Here is a 21,068-nt window from a genome sequence, read left to right on the forward strand (position 1 = left end):
GCTTTTAAAAGGTCTGGTGCTCAGTAGGTAAAACTTTACATTTTACTGCATTTTTATAATGGGAAATATAAAAGTCTCTTGTTTTTTAAATAAAATCCGTAAAAGCTCATAACAGTTTACCATCATGAAAACGTTTTATTTTCAGATCACTTGGGAAGTGACAGCAGCTTCGGTTTATGGAAAATAATTTTTATATGATATTCTAGTGTATAATCAATTGATAGTTGCATAAAGAAAGAGTAATATTAATAATCAGAACTCAATAATAAACAGTGTAGATTGTAACATCATACATTAGACACCAGAAGAAAAAATATGGTTTATTCACAATTTATTTTTGAACAGATTTTTGAAGAGACATTATGACAGTAAAATTAGTGTTATTAAATAATAAACTGTTATCCAATTGTAGCAATTTATTGTCACAAAATGATCACAAATGGCTGTAAATACCATTTTTACTATGAAAATCTCAATGCAACACAGCTTTCTCAGTTACTATGGAATCATTTACATCTTCATTCATCATCAAACTTTTTTACAGCTTCCCACAAATTGTTTTAAACATAGAATATTAGCATCATATTACTATCACTTTATATATGTATCTATAACAAATTTGGCTTTATATAATTGAAATTTTATATTATTGAAAATAGTGATTTCAACCTTTTGAATGGTACTTTGCATAACATTATGACCACCTGGTCAACTGTGGTTCTACAATTACAGACTGTAGTCCATCTGTTTCTCTGCATACTTTGTTAGCCCCCTACTCTGTTCTTCAGTGGTCAGGACCACCATGGACCCTCACAGAGCAGGTACTATTTAAGTGGTAGATCATTCTCGTCACTGCAGTAACACTGATGTGGTGATGGTGTGTTAATGGTCGTTGCGCTGGTCTGAGTGGATCAGAAACAGCAGTGCTGCTGGAGTTTTTAAACACCTCAGTGTCCATGCTGGACTGAGAATAGTCCACCAACCAAAAATATCCAGCCAACAGTGTCTTGTGGGCAGCGTCCTGCGATTACTGATGAAGGACTAGAGGATGACCAACATAAGCTGTGCAGCAGCAGATGAGCTATCATCTCTGACTTTACATCTACAAGGTGGACAAGGTAGGAGTGTCTAATAGAGTGGACAGTGAGTGAACACAGTGATGCTGCATCTGTTCCACTTGTATCAACCAGTGCAACACACACTTACTCTCCTCCACCACATCAGTTTGTAGAAACAAGGAGGCGGTTATAATGTTATGTCTGATCAGTGTGTGTATATATATGTATGTATGTGTATATATATATATATATATATATATATATATATATATATATATATATATATATATATATATATATATATATATATATATCACATTTATACTGATATACTGTATTTATAGTTATGGTCTGTGGGGACATGTAGGCATGGGTCATTTCTTAGACTGAATGCTAGTCTCCAGTGCAGTAAGCGCAGTGTTAAGCTGATCAGTACTTTCCTGCAGCCGTTTTTCTAGTTGAATGGTCAAGCGCATCACTTCCTCCTTCACTTCCTTTTCCACAATTGACCGGAGCTTTGCCTTTGACGGTGGATCTAATAACGACAATGAACTTCTAAGAAAAATTGTCCCACATAGGCACATAAACCAAGACCCTCCTCTTCAATACTAGAATCTCATCAATGTTAGACATGAAATACCACATTTATTGAAATTTCTGGCTGCTGAAGCATCTTCAGTGACATTAAAAATGTACAGACCAGGTTCATATTATAAAAACATCATTTGCTGAACATCTGCAACTTACCTTTCTGTAATATTAGGCTATTTCAATTTAAGCTATTTACATCCATTCGACAGCAGAGATTCTTGACAGTAATAACTGTCAAAATGTCACAGTACATTATATTGTTGCTGTGAGGACAAAAACTCATATCTCCACAACTTAAAACAAACTTTGAAATAAGTTAAAGGAACAATAACTTCTTAGATTAATAAAAAAAATTCATTAAAAAAGCAAAACAAAACAAAATGTTTATTTAATTGTAGAAAAGATGCGCTTTCAGTAGTGACAGCAGTTAATGTTGCACTGATTTTCAGTCTTTGTAACACATTTACTTAAAAATAAAGAGATCTAATTGTTCATCATGTGGCCATGAGGAACAAACCAGCAAAGGATACAGAAAAAGTGTATCTTTATCACTAGTTGAAATTTAAGGGTGATGGGCTGACACCTCCCAGTAGAAAGTGCCCTATAAATCATATTCAGTCTTTTACTGTCTCAATTACTGCCTACATAGATCATAACATAATCCCTGTAAATATCTAATGCCTGAATACTTACATATACTATAATGTATTACTTATATATACACTATACTAATTCAGTGAGCACTGAATTAAGTATTGATTGCAATATGTTGTACTGCACATATTGTAATGTATTGTATTGTAATGTATTGTATTGTATTGTATTGTATTGTATTGTTCTGTTCTGTGTTCAACTCTGTTCCTTTCTCTCTGGGTATCAACAGTAACTTTTGTTTCTTAGCAGTATCTGAGCTCAGGACTAGCTTTCTCTCTAACCTATTGGTAACTAGCAAAGATAAACTGCTCAAAAAAATAAAGGGAACACTCAAATAACACATCCTAGATCTGAATGAATGAAATATTCTCATTGAATACTTTGTTCTGTACAGGAGTGGTTCTGCAGGTGGGGACCACAGACCACTTCTCAGTATTTATGCTTTCTGGCTGATGTTTTGGTCACTTTTGAATGTTGGCGGTGCTTTCACACTCGTGGTAGCATGAGACGGACTCTACAACCCACACAAGTGGCTCAGGTAGTGCAGCTCATCCAGGATGGCAAATCAATGCGAGCTGTGGCAAGAAGGTTTGTTGTGTCTGTCAGCGTAGACAAAATCGCCACTGGCACCCTGTGCTCTTCACAGATGAAAGCAGATTCACACTGAGCACATGTGACAGACGTGACAGAGTCTGGAGACGCCGTGGAGAGCGATCTGCTGCCTGCAGCATCCTTCAGCATGACCGGTTTGGCATTGGGTCAGTAATGGTGTGGGGTGGCATTTCTTTGGAGGGACGCACAGCCCTCCATGTGCTCGCCAGATGTAGCCTGACTGCCATTAGGTACCGAGATGAGATCCTCAGACCCCTTGTGAGACCATATGCTGGTGCGGTTGGCCCTGGGTTCCTCCTAATGCAGGACAATGCTAGACCTCATGTGGCTGGAGTGTGTCAGCAGTTCCTGCAAGATGAAGGCATTGAAGCTATGGACTGGCCCGCCCGTTCCCCAGACCTGAATCCGATTGAGCACATCTGGGACATCATGTCTCGCTACATCCACCAACGTCACGTTGCACCACAGACTGTCCAGGAGTTGGCGGATGCTTTAGTCCAGGTCTGGGAGGAGATCTCTCAGGAGACCATCCGCCACCTCATCAGGAGCATGCCCAGGCATTGTAGGGAGGTCATACAGGCACGTGGCGGCCACACACAATACTGAGCTTCATTTTGACTTGTTTTAAGGACATTACATCAAAGTTGGATCAGCCTGTAGTGTGTTTTTCCACTTTAATTTTGTGTGTGACTCCAAATCCAGGCCTCCATTGGTTAATACATTTGATTTCCATTGATGATTTTTGTGTGATTTTGTTGTCAGCACATTCAACTTTGTACAGAACAAAGTATTCAATGAGAATATTTCATTCATTCAGATCTAGGATGTGGTATTTGAGTGTTCCCTTTATTTTTTTGAGCAGTATATATGTATATACATACAGTAAAGTAGTTTTAGAAGCATGAAAAGGCAATGAAAGCAATGAAGTTGGTCTCATCTTCACATATATGATTTTGTTCTTCCACAGCTTTAAATCGGTGGATGCCAAAATGTTAGCATGTGTACATTATCATTGTTTGCAGCCAAGACAAGCGGGAACCACTTTATTTATGTCAACAATTTATGTGGAACGTCTTGATTTATGTGGATTGTTGTAATCAGTGAGAGGTATTGTTAAGTGATTGTCTACAAATTACATCACAAGTGGCAATCATTGGGGTCCAAGCAGTTTACTGACTTACACAATCAGCATAAGCCATTAATCAGATTGAAAACCAATGATAGGTACATTTTACGAATAACCCTCTTTATAGTAATTGTTCAGGAGAAGGAAAAAAACAGTACAATTTTTGACTTGTTTAGGCATAGTCAATTACCTGGATCATTCTATGGCAATTATTTATTCATGTTTTATTCTCTGTGCGCAAGGGAATCATTCATTTTCATGTTAAAATTACTAAAATTTTCTCCTGAGTGACAAAGCCTCAAAAATTGTATGAACTTTTGCCCATGAGATTGCATGCCTGTATAGTAGCTGTGAAATTATCTGCCTCATGGTTAGATATTTTACCATGTCTGCAAATGAATGTGTAACATATGGATAATAATATAGTAATGGGTAAAATATGGAATGAGCATTCTCAGTAGTGCAGTTACCACTTAGTAAAATGTTCTCTTCATTACATAATATATTTTGCGTATTTTATGAGCTTTTTTGAATTTGAAGGCATTTATTTGGCCACTGAACACAAACTGTAGCCCCATTATGGTCCCAACTAAGACAAATTACCAGTGAAATAGATCCATTGGTGTAATTACTCTTCACACTAATCCAATGCCATTTCAGTACCTTGAATAGGTGTCTCTGTATCAGTGGTCAAGATTTCTGATGATGCTGTGTCTTGCCCATTTGCTTCCACTGATTCCTTTTCAGTTTCCTTCTCTGCATCTGTGACACATGCTGATATCCAGATAGAAAACATTCAGTCTCAAAGCTGATGTTTAAATGGGTATAGGATAGGACAATGGTAACATTGCATTGAATAGTGAATGAACGTACCTTTGCTGGCTTGTTCTTCTATGGCAGTATCCTCAGGCATTCCAGTATAGGATAAGGATAAATCCAAATGCATCTTCACCATTGGTGAAGGAAAAAGTCATGTCAGCAAATTGCAGAAATTCGGCATGCAATATAGACTGTACTTGGTGAAGAAGAAGACAAAGATACCTGAGGTGTGAATATGTACTTGTAAAGTACATAGTGTCTCATATATGTGTTGATGAGATATTTTATAATCTGGTTTACTTCTTCTAAACTGAAAAGACTGATGCTGAAGGGAGGTCTCTGGACAAGGAAAAAATACAAAGTACTTTAAGAGCAAATAAAATCTCAGAAAATTAGTTCGCTTAATTACAACACTAATTCTAATTTACATACTCTGACAGAATGACAAAGTAGAAGCTCACTGCAGTAGGTGAAACACTGGTCCATATTGTTGAGGGGAGTTTCTGGAGTGTTGGAAAGAGGAGATGTATCAGAAGAGCTTAAAAGAAATTATCCATGATGACACTGCATTAGTTTAATTTATTATTACCTGATTATCACAAATTTGTATAATAATTCACATCTTCTGTTCAGAGTCATGGGTTTTGTGTCACGTACCACAGGCATTTTATGGAAGTTGTGACATTGCTTACAGTTGGAGACCCAAACCATGCCAGCAAAATACCCCCTACAGCATAATAAAGACACTGAAACCCTTCAGGCTCATAATGTTCTCTTGGTGTATTCTGCACATGCACTAGACCACTTGTGGAGTATGTAGGGAAAGATGACTCATCTGACCAGATCAGTTGGTTCCACAACTCTATAGAATGTAGCACTGATGGTTTTCACACAACTGAACTCTCAAATGTGTATTCGTCTTTGCAATGAGAGGTGTGTGCACTGCAACCTTACTAAAACTTCCCTCTCAGTGCAGTTGTGAATGGACTTACTGTTCTTACTGACACAATCTGATTATGTACTGCATTGACATTCTAAGTCACATGAGCATTAGCTGCTCCTGTTTTTCCTTACACATCATACTAAATCACAAGCATCATCAAATGTGAATTTTCATGTACAACCTTTAACCCAATATATTGATGTCTTTCCCATAGTTCTAAACTCAGATACCACTGTTCCTATTGAAACGCAAGCCAGTTAAGCAGTCTTGTGATTAAAGCTCTGGCTAATAATGAAACTTTTTTCAAAGTCACAGAAATTTCCTCACACATTCTTGATCCAAAATCAAGGTCTACTGCCTGTTTAATATTTTTATACAGGCAACAGAGAATGGTAGGATGTTAACTGCTTAACTGTATAATGGAGTACACCTGTCTGCCTTTATATACGTTTTTCCTTTAATTTGTCACACGCCTGTATTCGATGGTGAAGGTACAGTAACAAAAATAACCTGTTTAATTCCAAGGGATGAAGAGAGATTGGAAACAGTCATGTTAAAACTAGTTTCTTTTTGTTTTTTCATGAATCCACACAAACATCACAAGCAGACTTCAGGGAATAAAGAAGACAAGAAGATGTATAGGCCCAATAAATGTATCACCTGTGTTAAGCTGATGCACATTATTTACAATGGAGAGAAGAACAGATGTTTGTTCTCTGTTGAAGTGTTGCTCCCTGCAGAACATCACTATATTTGTGTACAACTCGAGCAGAATTCCCAGCCGTGGCTCAGGTAGCTCAATTCTCAATGTACGGCACAAAACCCTGCAGAAATCAGAAAGCAAACCACGGTTTACATATTCATTGTATAAATTTGCATCAGACCTGAAAAGTTAGAATTAATGAATGCAAACCTTTCAATGTCTGGTATAGACTCTGCCTTGTCCATTTCCTCCATATCACTGTAACTCAGGTCTGCCCTGCAGGTTCACTCAACAACAATACAATTAGGTTACAGGCACAGAATGGAATAAGTCCATTTTAATTGTAATTAATTATAACATACCATAATAAAACTCTGGCTTTCGGAGGACATGGCTCCTAGAATAGAAGTGTTAGTTACGGTTAGTCACAGCAACAATGTTCTGGCCTGACTGAACAATATTACACGGATCTCTGCTTGCTGTCTATAGTCAGAGTTATTCTCATAACGAACGAGCTCCTTCATATCGTACCGATGCTTCCGTCTTCATTTTCGACCGCGTAGATGAAGAAGGTTGCTCTGTGAACACGCTTTTAAAGTTGTCTCCTAAGTTGGCTAGATGGCTAAGCTAGTAGGTTTCCTCTAAAAGCACGATAGCATCGCTGGTTCTGTGTTGCAGTGTCGCCTAGCAACAACGGGGCCGGCTCACACCGGGAGAAAACAGTCGTTTTAGATCAGTCAGAGACGCTATATTCAACTCTGTTGTCAAACTACGAAAGACATCAAAACATAAACTAAAAATAGTTATGCATGTCGGTGGTAGAAAAATCATTAACCAGCTAACGTTATTGGGTAACGAAAACTGACGGTCATTTTAACTTTTATTTTGAAATGAACGTTTCTACAACGGTGAATGTCACAGTTTACTAACTAACATTTCTTGCAATATTATAAAAATTCGAGTTAGGATATAAAAATACGAGTTTGGATATTTTTCAATCTATGAATTTTCTTAACAGGCCAGAAAAGTATTCAGAATGACTGAAAATACCGTTAATTCCAAGACCTCACCCTTATTTCTTCCCGTTTTTTTCCGTCCAAGGAAAACGACCCTTATTTTGAAGCTCGTAGCTCGTTTTTGTGATGTTCCTCTGTAGCCCTTTTCGCACCGCTATCGCCGTTCACTATCTTTACGGCTAGCGAAGGTTTGTCACTGTGCACAGTTAAATTGATTATAAACTCTGACGTTCATTAAGAAACGCCGATACATTCGTTTCTTTAGAACATGCACGTCGAGTATTTATTTTACAAATCAGGACTTTTTGTTTTAGTGGAAACATCCGTGTTTACTGCTAGTTTACCTAAGCTGGCTAACGTACAGAGACATGAACGTTACTGCTAGCTAGCGTTAGCCGAGGTAGAGCTTATTAGCTATCTAGTTAGCGTTAGCCATTTGCTTACAAACTGTTGAATGTTAGATATGTAAAGCTTTATATTAACGCAGTGTTTTAGGATTACACATAAGTACTGTATATTGTTAGCTTACAGTTTGACACATATTTTAGTTACCAGCTGTGCAACGTTTTGAAGGTAATGAAGGCCCTCTGCAATTAGCTACGTAGCGTTAGCACATTATAAGAAACTGATTCAGTCCAAGGTGCATTTATTCAGGTTGACTTCTCTAAATCACTGCTATTAGTGGATTGAGATACATTAATGGCATCCTAAAGACAAAGTAATAGACCTTTCCATAGAAAGGCGCTTCGTGTAAGTGGACATGTAGGCTGTTGACGGCAGGCTTTAAAATATCTGTGTAAATCACACTGATGTATAGATCTAGATGGAATGTTTTGCAAGTCTTTAACCGATCTGTCTGTAAACAGGGGAACCATGTCAGGCACGGGAGGTAAGCGTGCCTCTGGAGGGGACAGCCCCCCTGGCCCCCCTGAAAAGAAGATGAAAAAAGAGGAAAAGACTACGACCACCCTCATCGAGCCCATTCGTATTGGGGGAGTTTCATCCACGGTGAGATCCTGTCATTACTGTAGTCTCTGCAGAGATCTGAATTATAGTGTTGTAGATGTCATGCTCAGAAATCAAATGTAGGATGTTAACACTTTGTATTATTTTGCGCCTTGCAGGAGGAAATGGACATGAAGGTCCTTCAGTTTAAGAACAAGAAGCTGCTTGAGCGCCTTGAGCAGAGGCAGGCAATGGAAGATGAGCTCAGAGAGAAAATTGAGAAGCTGGAAAAAAGACAAGCAACTGATGATACCACACTTCTCATTGTTAATCGTTGCTGGACCCAGGTACTAAACGCATGCACACAGTGTTGAGTAGTACCAGTTCTTATGTAATCTAGATGCTTTAGCCATTCCACTCCTCTGCTGATTTGTATGATACAAATGGCTGTCTATGGTGTTTGCTTCTCTTTGTGTAAGGAGCATGAATGGTACTTGTCAAAAACATTGTGAACAAAACACAAAATGCATGCCTCTAATCACTTTTTGACTGTGTGAACCTTCAGTGGTGATCATTGTGGATATAAATATGAATGCCATACCACAAACAGTGCCTAGACATTTGGTAACACTTTGAAATCCTGTCACCATCGTTTAATTTGGCTCTCCTTATCCATCGTTCTGACTTATGAAGATGGGATCATATTTTAGGTCAAACTTATGCAGAAAATGCACATAATGCTAAAGGGTTCACAAACTTTCAAACAGCACTGTATGTTACATCTATATGAAAGTTATCATAAACCCTACCAGATATACGAAACATCCTTTTTAACACTTTGTATACACAGCTGGAGGAAAATGTTCAAGAGTTACTGCAACGTGTTGAACCTGAGGTTACTCCAGCACCTGTGCAGACTCCTGTTAGTCCCCCAGCCTCTGTCCCTACTACTGCAACAGCCCCCTCACCTGCCACTGATGTTCCTGCCCCTTTGCCAACTCCAGTGGAAGGAGAGGATGGGCTTCCTCAGCCTCTGCCTCCAGCGGAGGAGGAACAGCAGCAGACCGAACAGGTACAGAAGCAGGAGCAGCAACAGGAACAAGAGCAACAGCAGGCTGATGCTGTGGAGAAGCCTCCTGAGGAGCCAGTAGGGGATGGAATACTTGGTAAACTTTTTTCATTGGCTTCATTTTGTTTTTTAAGGATGTCAGAACTGTGCCGAGGTCTTAAGTCACATGACAAAATTATATATTCATGGTGCAAGTACTTAAATTAAATGACATTGTGCATATTTTCAGTAGATGTGTTGGTGCAGCTTGTTCACAGTGCAGTGTAGTGTATTATGATGACTTATATTTAATATTTGCAGTTCATGTAGTGGAGAGTGTCCTGAAACACACCTTATGTAGAGATGGGGAAAAAAGCAGGAGTCACTGAGGTGTGGGAGCTTCCCCACCTGATTCTCCTGCTGTGGAACAGCAAGGAGCTAATTTCACCTATATGTGTTTGTGGTTGAGCTTATCGAGTTCAAGAGGAAGTGAATCTGCTAATGGGGTAACATGGATCTTCCAGAATGTAAAGTACAGGAAATTCCAGTTATTTCCTAGTTTCCTTAGTTTTGTTTATACTGTGAACCAGGAACAGTCATAGAATCATTATGTCAATTGAATCGTTGTTTTATATGCAGGCTTGCATAGTCTGATCCACTAGCATATGCTAATGTTCAATACCACTCCCATAGGTGTTTGGGTATCAGCATCACATTTTGCTGCATCATGGAATTGTTCTTATGCTTACAGTCACTGCCTAAAGCATGAAGAGCTGTGTTTTAGGTTTGTCAGGCTTAAAAGTGAATCAAATTAGAAGGGGCGTTAACTTGGTCAACTTTAGGAGGATACCAAACAATATAATGCCAAACAGAGTGGACTAATGATCTGGATATGGTAATGTTTCCTCCTCTTTCATTTACAGACTTCTTTTCCTAGCTGGTATGTTTATGTACCTGTTCTTTTGAGAAATTTAGAATTTTTAAGTCACTTGAAGCCCATGTATAGTTTACATACAGATATTCCACTCAGCCATTGGTGTATTTCACCAGAGAGGGTTCATGTAATCTTTAATTTAACTAGATTACTGGCATGTTTCACTCAGCGACAAATATGTTTACCTGTAAGCAAACATTGCTTGCCTGGATAGTTAGCAAACTGATGATATCATTACAGCACTATCTGTTTTCTTTGGTTTTTACTCTGCTATTTCATCTAGTAGCCAGGTAGATTCACATGCAAGTACGCTCTGAAAACGTATTTAGTGAGTCTATGGTCCATGAAAAGCCAAAATCAAGGAAAGATTAATTCATCTATTCTGAACCAAGACCTACTAACCCTACCACAATTCCGGCTCTCATACAACAGTGCGTCATCATATTATATACCAAGCCCTTTAGAGATTTGTAGTGTTGTTAGCACTAAGCTAGTGTTTTGCATAATCACATTTGATGCCAATACTTGCCTAATAAACTGGCATACTCCTAACATTTATTCTAAATGCCGTTTTACTGACTGTAAATGTCTGAATTTGAAGCCTGTTTCTCAATGTTATTACCTGCCTTCTACATCTAGTATAGTTCAGACACAGAGAATATAAAGTGTAAACTGGTTAAGGAGAGACGGCAACAGATATTCGTTTGATTGCATTTCATTTCATAGACAAACATTTTAGCGATAACAGTAGGATTTTTCACACAGTGTAATAGTGAGGTACTGGATGACTATTTTGAGCAATGTCTACCAAATTCTGGGTGTAACAAAGGGACCGAGCATACAGCGTGACTTCCACTCAGAAAAAAAAATCTAAATGACTAATATCTAATTTGAGTGGGCACTCAAGATTCTAAATCTCACAATTATAATGATACAAACTAAGCTAAATTGTACTCGACCTGTCTGTGCTTTTATGTTCATAGACGTAGTACAGCAAACTGTGCATAAACATTTTGGGAGACATGAATGAAATTCTCTTCTGTAGTGAAAATAAGCATTTCACTGCAAACTGGTCCCTGACATGAGTTCCTGAATGCTGTTCAAAAAAATCATAGAAACACTTGTGCTTTTGCCAGTATAACAAGCAGCTCCTCCATCTCACACTCCAAGACTCTTCAACTCAAAAGCTTGATCGGAAGGCTTAAGACCAGCTCATTCCCTTCTTGCTCTAAGAGACTACCCACACTGTCATTCACTTTCGATTGAGCTCCTGGAAAATCACTTGCAAATGTCAACGTTTGTCAGAAGGTCCATGTTAAAATCAGGCTGAAAATGCTCATGTACACACAGCTTTACCATCATCAAAGATATCAGTAACATTTAGCAAAGTCAGCAACTAGTTTTTAGTTTTTATAATGTTATAGTATTTATACATGAAACAACAAAGTTACTGCACAAGGCTGAGCTTCTTAGCACAAATTGATTCTTAAATGGTAGAGAGCCTCACGTCGAACGCTCCATCTGCCAATTAAGATAATCTTTATACTAAGATGCTTTTGAGGCCCAGATAAAGTTGAAACACTTTCTTTTGGCTGGCCTAAGACTTTTACACAGTGTTTACATTTGTGTCCGATTTTATTTTACATCTACAGCTCCTCCTCCACCTCCTCCATTAAGCGAGAGTGCAAAGGCCTTCCTCTCCACTCTGGATAACAGCAGTGAGGAGGAGCTCAGTTTGCAGCTGCAGGATAGAATGCAGTTCAGCAAGGGAGCAGTAGCCTGCATGGTCTGCATCTTTGACCGACTGCACAACTCCATTGAATATCTGTGCTCTCGTGTACAAACAGCAGGTAACTAGGTGCTCATTCACTTAAATATGCATGCTTTTAACTTTGGTGTCTGACAATCCAAAGCTCCTGATTTAGGGATTAGTGAAGTATAAAGCTGTAAGTATTGATGTTTATTGTGAATAAAGGCTGAAATACATAGACCAGATGTGAAGAAATCAAGTTCCTGTTCTTTATTGCTCTTTTCTGTTAAGCCAGAATTTTGTGTACAGCATTATGGTTCATAAGTATTTTTGAAGGCTAAAACAGTCTTATTAACATCCTTCACATAAGAAATTAATATAAAAATAAATATTGAAACTACTTTACAGTGAATCTGAAATTAGGTCCAAACAGAGTAGATGTTTTACTCATACTCAGAGTGTTGTTTGTATTTCCTTATTAGTATGTGAGGATGATGCTCAGCGAGAGGTTGTTGCTACGACTCGCACACTACTAGAAGAGAATAATAGACTTCAAGACCTGGCTTCCTCCCTTCAAGGGAGACACCACAAAATGTCATTGGAGGTACCTACTTGTCAGCCTAGTGCATGGTTCTGTGTTGTTGATATATTGTGTTGTACTAGAGGATAAATACGAGAAGACTGATGTGTTGATAGTTTCATATGCAAATAACAGTCCGATATCCACAAAAAGAATGCAGAATTTTACTTTAACAAGGCCCAGGTCAACGAGGTCACAGACTGTCAATGAAATTATCTAAGAAATTAAAAGGAATATTATTAGGAACATCGTTTTTCCTCACATGACACGGATGCCCTGGACATGAGCTTTTTTTGCACTGAACATAGTACTGTACTATGTACTCACTCTCTTCTGTGAAAACCAGAATATGTATTATTGGTACTAAGTACTGTTTTATTTTAGCACACTTTCATTTAAGATTGTTTTCTCTGATCTTTTCCCTGCAGTATAATGAACTGGTTGACAAAGTCACAAGTTCTGAGACAAAAGTATCTGAGATGGAGACAGCTGTGGAAGACCTGCAGTGGGACATTGAGAAACTCCGCAAAAGAGAACAGAAGCTCAATAAGCACCTAGCAGAGGCTCTTGAACAGGTCAGTTTTATTATAATTTTATTTATTTATTTATTTATTTATTTATTGTGCACTAGATCAAAAACTGCAAGATGTTATTAAGAAAAGTTTGTTTAAAAAATGAAAGGAAAAAACAGCCACAGAATTTCATCCACAGAGGGTGTAATTGAAAACGGTGGCAGGTGTTCAAACTAATAAAGGCAAAAGTATACTTTTTTGGGAATTATTTACTAACACAAGTGCACTTTGGAAACTGGCAACTGTAAACAAAGTTGTTTAATCTCTAATTGTTTGTTTATTCCTTTATGAATTTTTATTATAGTGTTTTAAGTTTTATGTTTTTGCTTTGTTGTAATCACTCCAGTCTAGTTTGCTAGTTAACAGTGCTTGGTTTAGGATTTTATATGAGGGACGTAATATCTGGGCATTTCTAATCCCAAACAAGTGATGGGAGCCTTTGCAATCAAACAAACAGAACTGTATTGAAATTTAAAGTAAGGGGTCTGCAAAATTACAAAGCCCAAAGTGCACACCTTTTCTCAGCTGCCTGAAACGCCTTGCTGGAATTTCAGCCATTTACCTTTGTTACAAAATGATGCAAATTCGTAACTCACCCTTAAAGATATAGGAACTCTTAACAGAATGTTTCTGACAGAAGTTGAATAGAGATGTGCATTATGAGAGAAATGTGATTTTGGAACATTGGAGCATGTAAATCTGTTCTTGTACACCCCAAAAATAAAATTATGAACATTTGAAAATGAGCATAATAGATTCTCTTTAATATTTTATTTGTTTCTCTGCCTCTCAGCTGAATTCGGGCTACCATGCCTCTGGCAGCTCTGGTGGCCTACCTGGAGGTCAGATTACTCTAAACATACAGAAGGTAATGTTTGACCAGAGGCTTTGGAATATGGAGTTTAATTTATAGAAAATAGGAACAGTTTTCACATGAGTGCTTACTTTTGCATAATAACAATTCTCTTGTCAGTTTGAGTTGCTGAATGCAGAGCTGGAGCAGAACCAGGAGTTGGCCAATAGCCGCATGGCAGAGCTGGAGAAATTGCAGCAGGAGCTACAGGAGGCAGTTCGGGAAAGTGAGAAACTGAAGGTATTGGAGTCTTGTGAGCGGATAAATGTCAGTTTGATGTTTTTCTTATTTGCTCTGGAAATTCTGAGTCCTTCATTATCTCAGCTCAATTGCATTGTCTTGTGTTGCTATCATTTCAGTTGCAGTTGCAATTTGTACCTCTTGTCAAGTCTGCTTTGTTCTAGGGCTGCTTAGTATGGACAGTATATCTTGAATGTTATATCTCTACAGAACTGTGATCGTAATATGCCTCACAACAGAGCTAAAATAAGCCTACATTAATTTGACCAAACTGTTTTTTAGTGCCTTGAAGGGGAATTATGGCAAATGTTCAATATTTCTGCATGATGGTTAAAAAGTAAACAAAATCATGCATAATGCATTTCAGTGAAATCCATCATTCTAGAGACATTTGCAGGGTCAGGATGGTTTAATTCTTCGAAAAGCCCCCTTATATAAATTTATTGCATGAAGTGGCTATGAATATGTTACCTGATGCCTGACACTCTGTTTTACAGTAGTTTTGAGATAAGATCTTGGCCTTAAATTCATGGTGGAGATGGTGGTGCATGCAGAGTGCGGTGCAGCAAAATAGTCCCCTCCAAAAATTATTTTTTCGGATTGACCACTGTTTTACCATTACATATAAAATCTCAGATGATGTGTAGATTCACTAGTGGTTTTGGATGGTAAATAAAATGGTGTTGCAGTCGAAGAACCTCTGGTTTCTGTCACCTCTGCTGTAAAGAAATCAGTATCATTCAAGTTTCTCTACAATTGAACCATTTCACACCAGACCAGTCATAATGACTTCATTTGCATGTTAATGAGTGGATTACACAGAAATTTGGAAGAAATGGTGGAATTACCCTTTAATTTGGCATAACATCATCACAACATAAGACTTGTGTAAATGGTCTGAATGCTTACAACATACAATCAAATTTTGTAATTTGTTTATTGTATCCTTCTCCAGTTTTAAAATTTCAGTATTAAGATAGAAATTGACAAACAATATATTCTGCACTGCTAAATTGCTGACATGGATGTGTTTTTGTAAGATTGACCTTCGGAACATTCCAGAGGAGGTGGTGAAGGAGACTCCAGAGTACAAGTGCCTCCAGTCTCAGTTCTCTTTGCTGTACAATGAGTCTCTGGGAGTGAAGACCCAGCTGGATGAGGCCAGGGCCCTGTTGCTTACTGCCAAGAATGCTCACCTAAGGCAGATAGAACACATGGAGGTTAACATCATAAACACACAATGTTTCTGTCTGTAGCATCTCTTCCAAAATGTAGGTTCAGTACAGACCAGAATAAAGATACTAGAACTTTAAAATGCAACCTGGAGCTTAATGTACTATATAGAAGTAGGCTTTTTACATAGAACTTCATTCAACCAGTTACCATAGCAAGATTGTCTTTTGTTTTCTTTAGTCTAAAAATATAATTTATTTTTTGTGCTGTCATTACCTTTGTAGAGTGATGAGCTGTCTCTTCAGAAGAAGCTTCGAACTGAGGTCATCCAGTTAGAGGACACGCTAGCTCAGGTGCGCAAGGAATATGAAATGCTAAGGATCGAATTTGAACAGAACCTTGCCGCCAATGAGCAAGCAGGTAAAACGTCTATTGCACTTTCCATTTTTAATCAAGTTTGTTCAGGTGTTGTTAGACAGTTGCGGATGGCTTGTTAGTTTTAATTTCATACCAGTGAATTTCCCCCGGGGCAGACTTGCTTTACTGTAAGTATGAGGAGGAGAGGAAGTCTGTGGGGGAAGTGTATCCTGTCATCACTTTTCTATTCTTTGTTATTTTGGCTGTAGTTCAGTGTTTCTCAGGCATCAGATACTGAAACAACTACCGGCTTATCAGCCCCACTGTCTCTTCATTTTTACTGTCTTGTTCTACAGGTCCAATAAACAGAGAAATGAGACATCTAATTAGCAGCCTTCAGAATCATAACCACCAGCTCAAGGGGGACGTGCAGAGATACAAGAGGAAGTTGCGTGAGACTCAGATGGAAATCAACAAGGTTCAGCTCACATTCACCTCTTGATGTCTGTGAAGTAATTTTACATTTAAAAGGGACGGGCTTTCTGTGGAAACCGAAACCAGCTTTTTTTTTCTTTGTGATGAATTTGCAAATTTTATTGAAGTGATGTAAACACAGGCAGATAAAAGTCTTTTCTTGAGATGAAGAAATGAATACTCAGTGGTATGTGTGGAGTTGAAGCTATGACCGTATATGTGTATTTATTTAAAGTTGTTCATATTATTTATTTTTAACATGTAGTCCCCCTGCTCTTCCAATATAGACAAAGAAAATTTTATATGGTGGGCCCCTATTAGAGTGACCTAGCATTATACACATAAATTAGGCCACTGGCCACCAACTTTAGTTCTGGACATCTACCCTCCTATGGAGTCTTGTTCCAACCACAATGTACCACACCTGCTTCAGATAATTAACTTCCTGATCGGCTGAATTAGAAGGATTAGGCCAAGGTGGAGGGTTGGGGTGGGGGGGCTGCATGTTACATATTACCTGATGTAAAGTAGGTCTCCGTAGAACTCCGTAAGGACTGATTTAGGCCATTAAATGTCGAGGCCATAAAATCTAAAACAAAATGTATGTAAATACAAAGTCTTCATAACTGTCAACTGTATAGTGAACCTGGTCATTATACTCTGTTTTGAAAAGTGATCAGTGTAAACTGGTTACTTTGAAGACTTGGCGATGTAAACCACATCTTGGAAATAGCATTTTGCTAATTTGTACTGAATTTATTATTGGTCAAAACATTTTTATTTTAGAATCTTGAATTTAGTTCTGTTTTGTGACTTGAAACTAAAGTAGGATAAACACTTGTTTTCCAGTTGAAGTGTCAGAGCGGAGATGCCAGCAGTGTGCTGATGTTGGAGGAAAATGTGAATGATGGGGGACTGGATCTGAAAAAAGAGGAGGATGATGACCAAGAAGAAGAGGAGGAGAGGAGGCGAGAGCTGGAGAGACAAAGAGCCCGGGAGCGTGAGAGAGAGGCAGAAAGAGAGAGGGAGAGAGAAAGAGAGCGGGAAAGGCAGCGCAGTGAGGAGCTGAAGAGGAAAGACTCTGACACGCTGAAGATGCTCAGGACAGAGCTCAAGTATGCCTCATCTTTCACACATTAGGATTGGGATTGACACCTTCAGATTATAAGATTATTCTTTATAATACCCTTAGAATAAGTGATTACAGTGCATCTGAAATTCAGAACACAGTGTATCTGATAAGAATATGTGAAAACATTTTCTTATCTAATAATGCACAATGACATCTGTGCTGCTGTAGTTCTGTGGACTGTTTTAAATTATACCTTTTCGTATGCTGATCACAACCCCCCCCCTCCCCCCATATCACCATATCATCAGGAAAGCTCAGGAGTCTCAGAAGGAGATGAAGTTGCTGCTCGACATGTATAAGTCTGCACCAAAAGAGCAGAGGGACAAAGTGCAGCTGATGGCAGCTGAGAGGAAAGCCAAGGCAGAGGTTTGTGTGCCCTTCAGATGTAACTCTCTTCTTTCTCTTGAGATACTCATGCGTGTACAGCAGATGTTTATCTAGCATCTTTAACTTGTAGGTGGAGGAGCTGAGGCAGCGGGTACGGGAGCTTGAGGAGAGAGAGAGGAAGGAGAGCAAGAAACTGGCTGATGAAGATGCTCTGAGGAAGATTCGAGTGGCTGAGGAGACTATTGAACATTTGCAGAAAAAGCTTACTGCCACTAAACAAGTATGCTTGGCTAGGTCATACTTTATATCAGTTCACGGTTTTCTACATGTATTAAAAATAATCATAGAATTTTTATACATTTGATGAAAAGATGTTGACCTTTACAGGTAATGTTGACTGACAGATATAGTAGTCAGTTCTCAATTGTCGCACCTCAAATATAGATTTAGCAGAAACTGTTTTAAATAATCTAGCACTACGGAGGAGCTATCAGAATTGTGTTTTTGATTTTTTATGTCTTTTTTTTATTGTTTCTCTTCATAAAAATGTTTTTGTCTTTCTATTCTCATGCTAAAGGTTAGGTTTGGATTCATTTTCTGTTTTTTATTTTAACCATGATGATCAGATGTACCAGTTTAGCCTGTTTAGCTTCCCCTGTGGCACTTGTTGTAATTTTGCCCTGTTGACAGGTCGCAGGTTTGGTTATGCAACCAGTAAAGTTGCTAATTAGCAGAATGTTACCTGTTATGATTTCATAGATACCGATAAAACTGACTTTTGTCAGTGTCAGATGATGCTGACGGCCAAACAAAAAATTGGTCAGTCCTACTTTTTTACTGTGATTTTACTAGCAATGACCCTTTGAACTGTATGGCTATTATTGACTTTTCAATCTTAAGATTTGTTCAGTAACTGTTAATGAATTGTTTGGTTGGTGCTATGAAACTAATCACAAGTTGTGTAGTTATGAGAATGAAGAACTGAAGTTTGGGCCTACATGCAGAATACAGAACCTCAAGGTTTAAGTATTCACCAGCTCTAATAAAACTTTGTGTGCACTGTGCTCAGGAGGAGGAAGCCCTGCTTAGTGAGATGGATGTGACGGGTCAGGCCTTTGAAGACATGCAGGAGCAGAATAGCCGATTAATGCAGCAGCTGCGAGAGAAAGATGATGCCAATTTCAAGCTGATGAGTGAGAGGATCAAATCTAACCAGATCTATAAGCTGCTGCGAGAGGAGAAAGAGGAACTGGCTGACCAGGTGCTCACCTTCAAAACCCAGGTATGGAATGAACTATGGGGTAGAAGTTCTGCAATATGTAGAGGTCAGCTAATGGAATCTAAGCATGTTTTTGTAGTGACATGCTTGTAATATAAGCAGTGCTACTATACTAGCAGTGTAAAATATGCAGGGGTAAATAATTGTTCATGCCAGTTGTACCCTTTCCTTTCAAGGTTGATGCTCAGCTCTTGGTTGTACAGAAACTTGAGGAGAAGGAGGGCATCCTGCAAAGTTCACTGGCTGCTCTGGAGAAAGAGTTGGCACTACGCACACAAGCTCTAGAACTCAACAAGCGCAAAGTAAGAGAGATCGCAGAAATGTGTTATATGCCTGCACTTTTTTATTTTTAAAGATCATTGTTGTTAGACAACTCTGGACAAATACTGTAACTTTATCTTGGGTTCAGGCGGTGGAAGCAGCTCAGCTGGCTGAGGACCTTAAGGTTCAACTGGAACACACCCAGGCCAAGCTGAAGGAGATCCAGACGTCAGTGCTGGAGAATCGTACTGCACGAGAGAGGGAGAGCGGCAACCTCAAACGCGCACAGGTACAGAACATCAAAGCATACAGAAAAATGGAAAAAAAAAAAAAAAAAAAAAGAAATGGAACATAAGAGTAGTTTATGGGGTATATGCTGCTTGTCTTTTAGGAGGACTTGTCTAGACTACGCCGAAAGCTGGAGAAGCAGAAGAAAGTGGAGGTATATACTGATGCTGATGAGATATTGCAAGAGGAAATCAATCAGTACAAGGTAAAGGCTACACAGATGCTACTCAGTGCTGAATAGTGTTTCTCAAAACAGGCCATTAATCTTTCTGCATTTTTTATATAAAGAATTCACTGACTATATTTTTATCTTTAGGCTAAACTACGTTGCCCCTGTTGTAATACTCGGGATAAGGAGACTGTGCTTACCAAGTGTTTCCATGTCTTCTGCTATGAGTGCTTGAAGACACGCTATGACACTCGCCAGAGGAAGTGTCCTAAGTGCAACGCTGCTTTTGGAGCCAATGACTTCCATCGCATCTACATCACTTAATTTCAAGATGGAATGATTAACATAAATAATAGTAAAGACATGGGACATTATGGAGAAGTAACTTCACGAGCAGAGTACACATCTTTGTGGCATATTGTTTTGCTCAAAAGGCTTCTTCCAGTAGATCCATGATCAGTTGGTGCTAGAGACCAAATGGACAGTGAGTTTGCAGATTGAAGAGGTGATGAAGTGAGTGACGATTATAGCCAATAGCACATAACGAGTGCTTGTTTATAGCTGAGGTATCCAAGCCTTTTGGTTGTTTTTCTATTTTGTTTTCTAGCCTTCTCAATGTTCTGTAAGTTAAAAAATGTTTGTTTGTTTTTTGTTTGTTTTTTTTTTTGGGGGGGGGGGGGGGGGGGGGGGGGTGTTTACTTGCATTTGCTTTTTGAACATGTACTGGAAATATCTAAAAACACTGCACATCACCACAGTCCTTTAAATAGAACTTCCGGTACTCCTTGCATAATGTGTTACAGACATTCTAACAAGTCAATAGAAAATGTGCATCTGCGAAACATATTGCAAATTTGTTTTCCTTGTGGTAGTCAAGGGTCTGATCCAAACGAATAGAGCAGTAACTCTGTTCAGTAATAGGATCCAGCTTCTGATGTAATGTGCTACTCTCTGGCTTCTGATGGAGTTCTTTAAAGAACATAACAAACAAACAGATATATAAGAGAAAAGCTTAGGACAGGTGTCTAATGGATAGTCTGAAGTCACCATTTTCCAAAATCAACATACAGATTTCCAAAAAACAAAATGTTTCAGAAGTAAAAGTTCTGGAATTGTCTGATCTCGAACGGTTAAGAATTTACATTTGAACTGGCTTTGCTGACG

General features: G+C 38.6%; 2 protein-coding genes across 2 annotated transcripts; one reads left to right on the forward strand and one right to left on the reverse strand.

Moving 5' to 3' along the window:
* Window positions 1-1,378: 1,378 nt before the first annotated feature.
* On the reverse strand, window positions 1,379-7,257 carry ccdc189 (coiled-coil domain containing 189). The gene is made up of 9 exons (XM_017695874.2): window positions 7,038-7,257; window positions 6,869-6,903; window positions 6,717-6,782; window positions 6,464-6,627; window positions 5,293-5,363; window positions 5,083-5,199; window positions 4,915-4,987; window positions 4,705-4,815; window positions 1,379-1,593 (listed from the first exon to the last, which is right to left on the reverse strand). The coding sequence occupies exons 1-9, from the start codon at window positions 7,053-7,055 to the stop codon at window positions 1,433-1,435; spliced, it is 816 nt and encodes a 271-aa protein (XP_017551363.1). The 5' UTR covers window positions 7,056-7,257; the 3' UTR covers window positions 1,379-1,432.
* A 404-nt stretch (window positions 7,258-7,661) lies between these two features.
* Window positions 7,662-20,285, forward strand: rnf40 (ring finger protein 40). Its single transcript, XM_017695945.2, has 20 exons — window positions 7,662-7,710; window positions 8,389-8,530; window positions 8,647-8,814; window positions 9,318-9,633; window positions 12,102-12,299; window positions 12,682-12,803; window positions 13,208-13,354; window positions 14,145-14,219; window positions 14,325-14,444; window positions 15,485-15,664; window positions 15,902-16,037; window positions 16,331-16,452; window positions 17,298-17,563; window positions 17,829-17,946; window positions 18,038-18,187; window positions 18,977-19,189; window positions 19,363-19,488; window positions 19,596-19,736; window positions 19,839-19,940; window positions 20,052-20,285. The coding sequence occupies exons 2-20, from the start codon at window positions 8,396-8,398 to the stop codon at window positions 20,226-20,228; spliced, it is 3,012 nt and encodes a 1,003-aa protein (XP_017551434.1). The 5' UTR covers window positions 7,662-7,710; window positions 8,389-8,395; the 3' UTR covers window positions 20,229-20,285.
* Window positions 20,286-21,068: the final 783 nt, after the last annotated feature.

Source organism: Pygocentrus nattereri, chromosome 13 (genome assembly GCF_015220715.1).
Source record: "Pygocentrus nattereri isolate fPygNat1 chromosome 13, fPygNat1.pri, whole genome shotgun sequence".
Taxonomy (NCBI): Eukaryota; Metazoa; Chordata; class Actinopteri; order Characiformes; family Serrasalmidae; genus Pygocentrus; species Pygocentrus nattereri.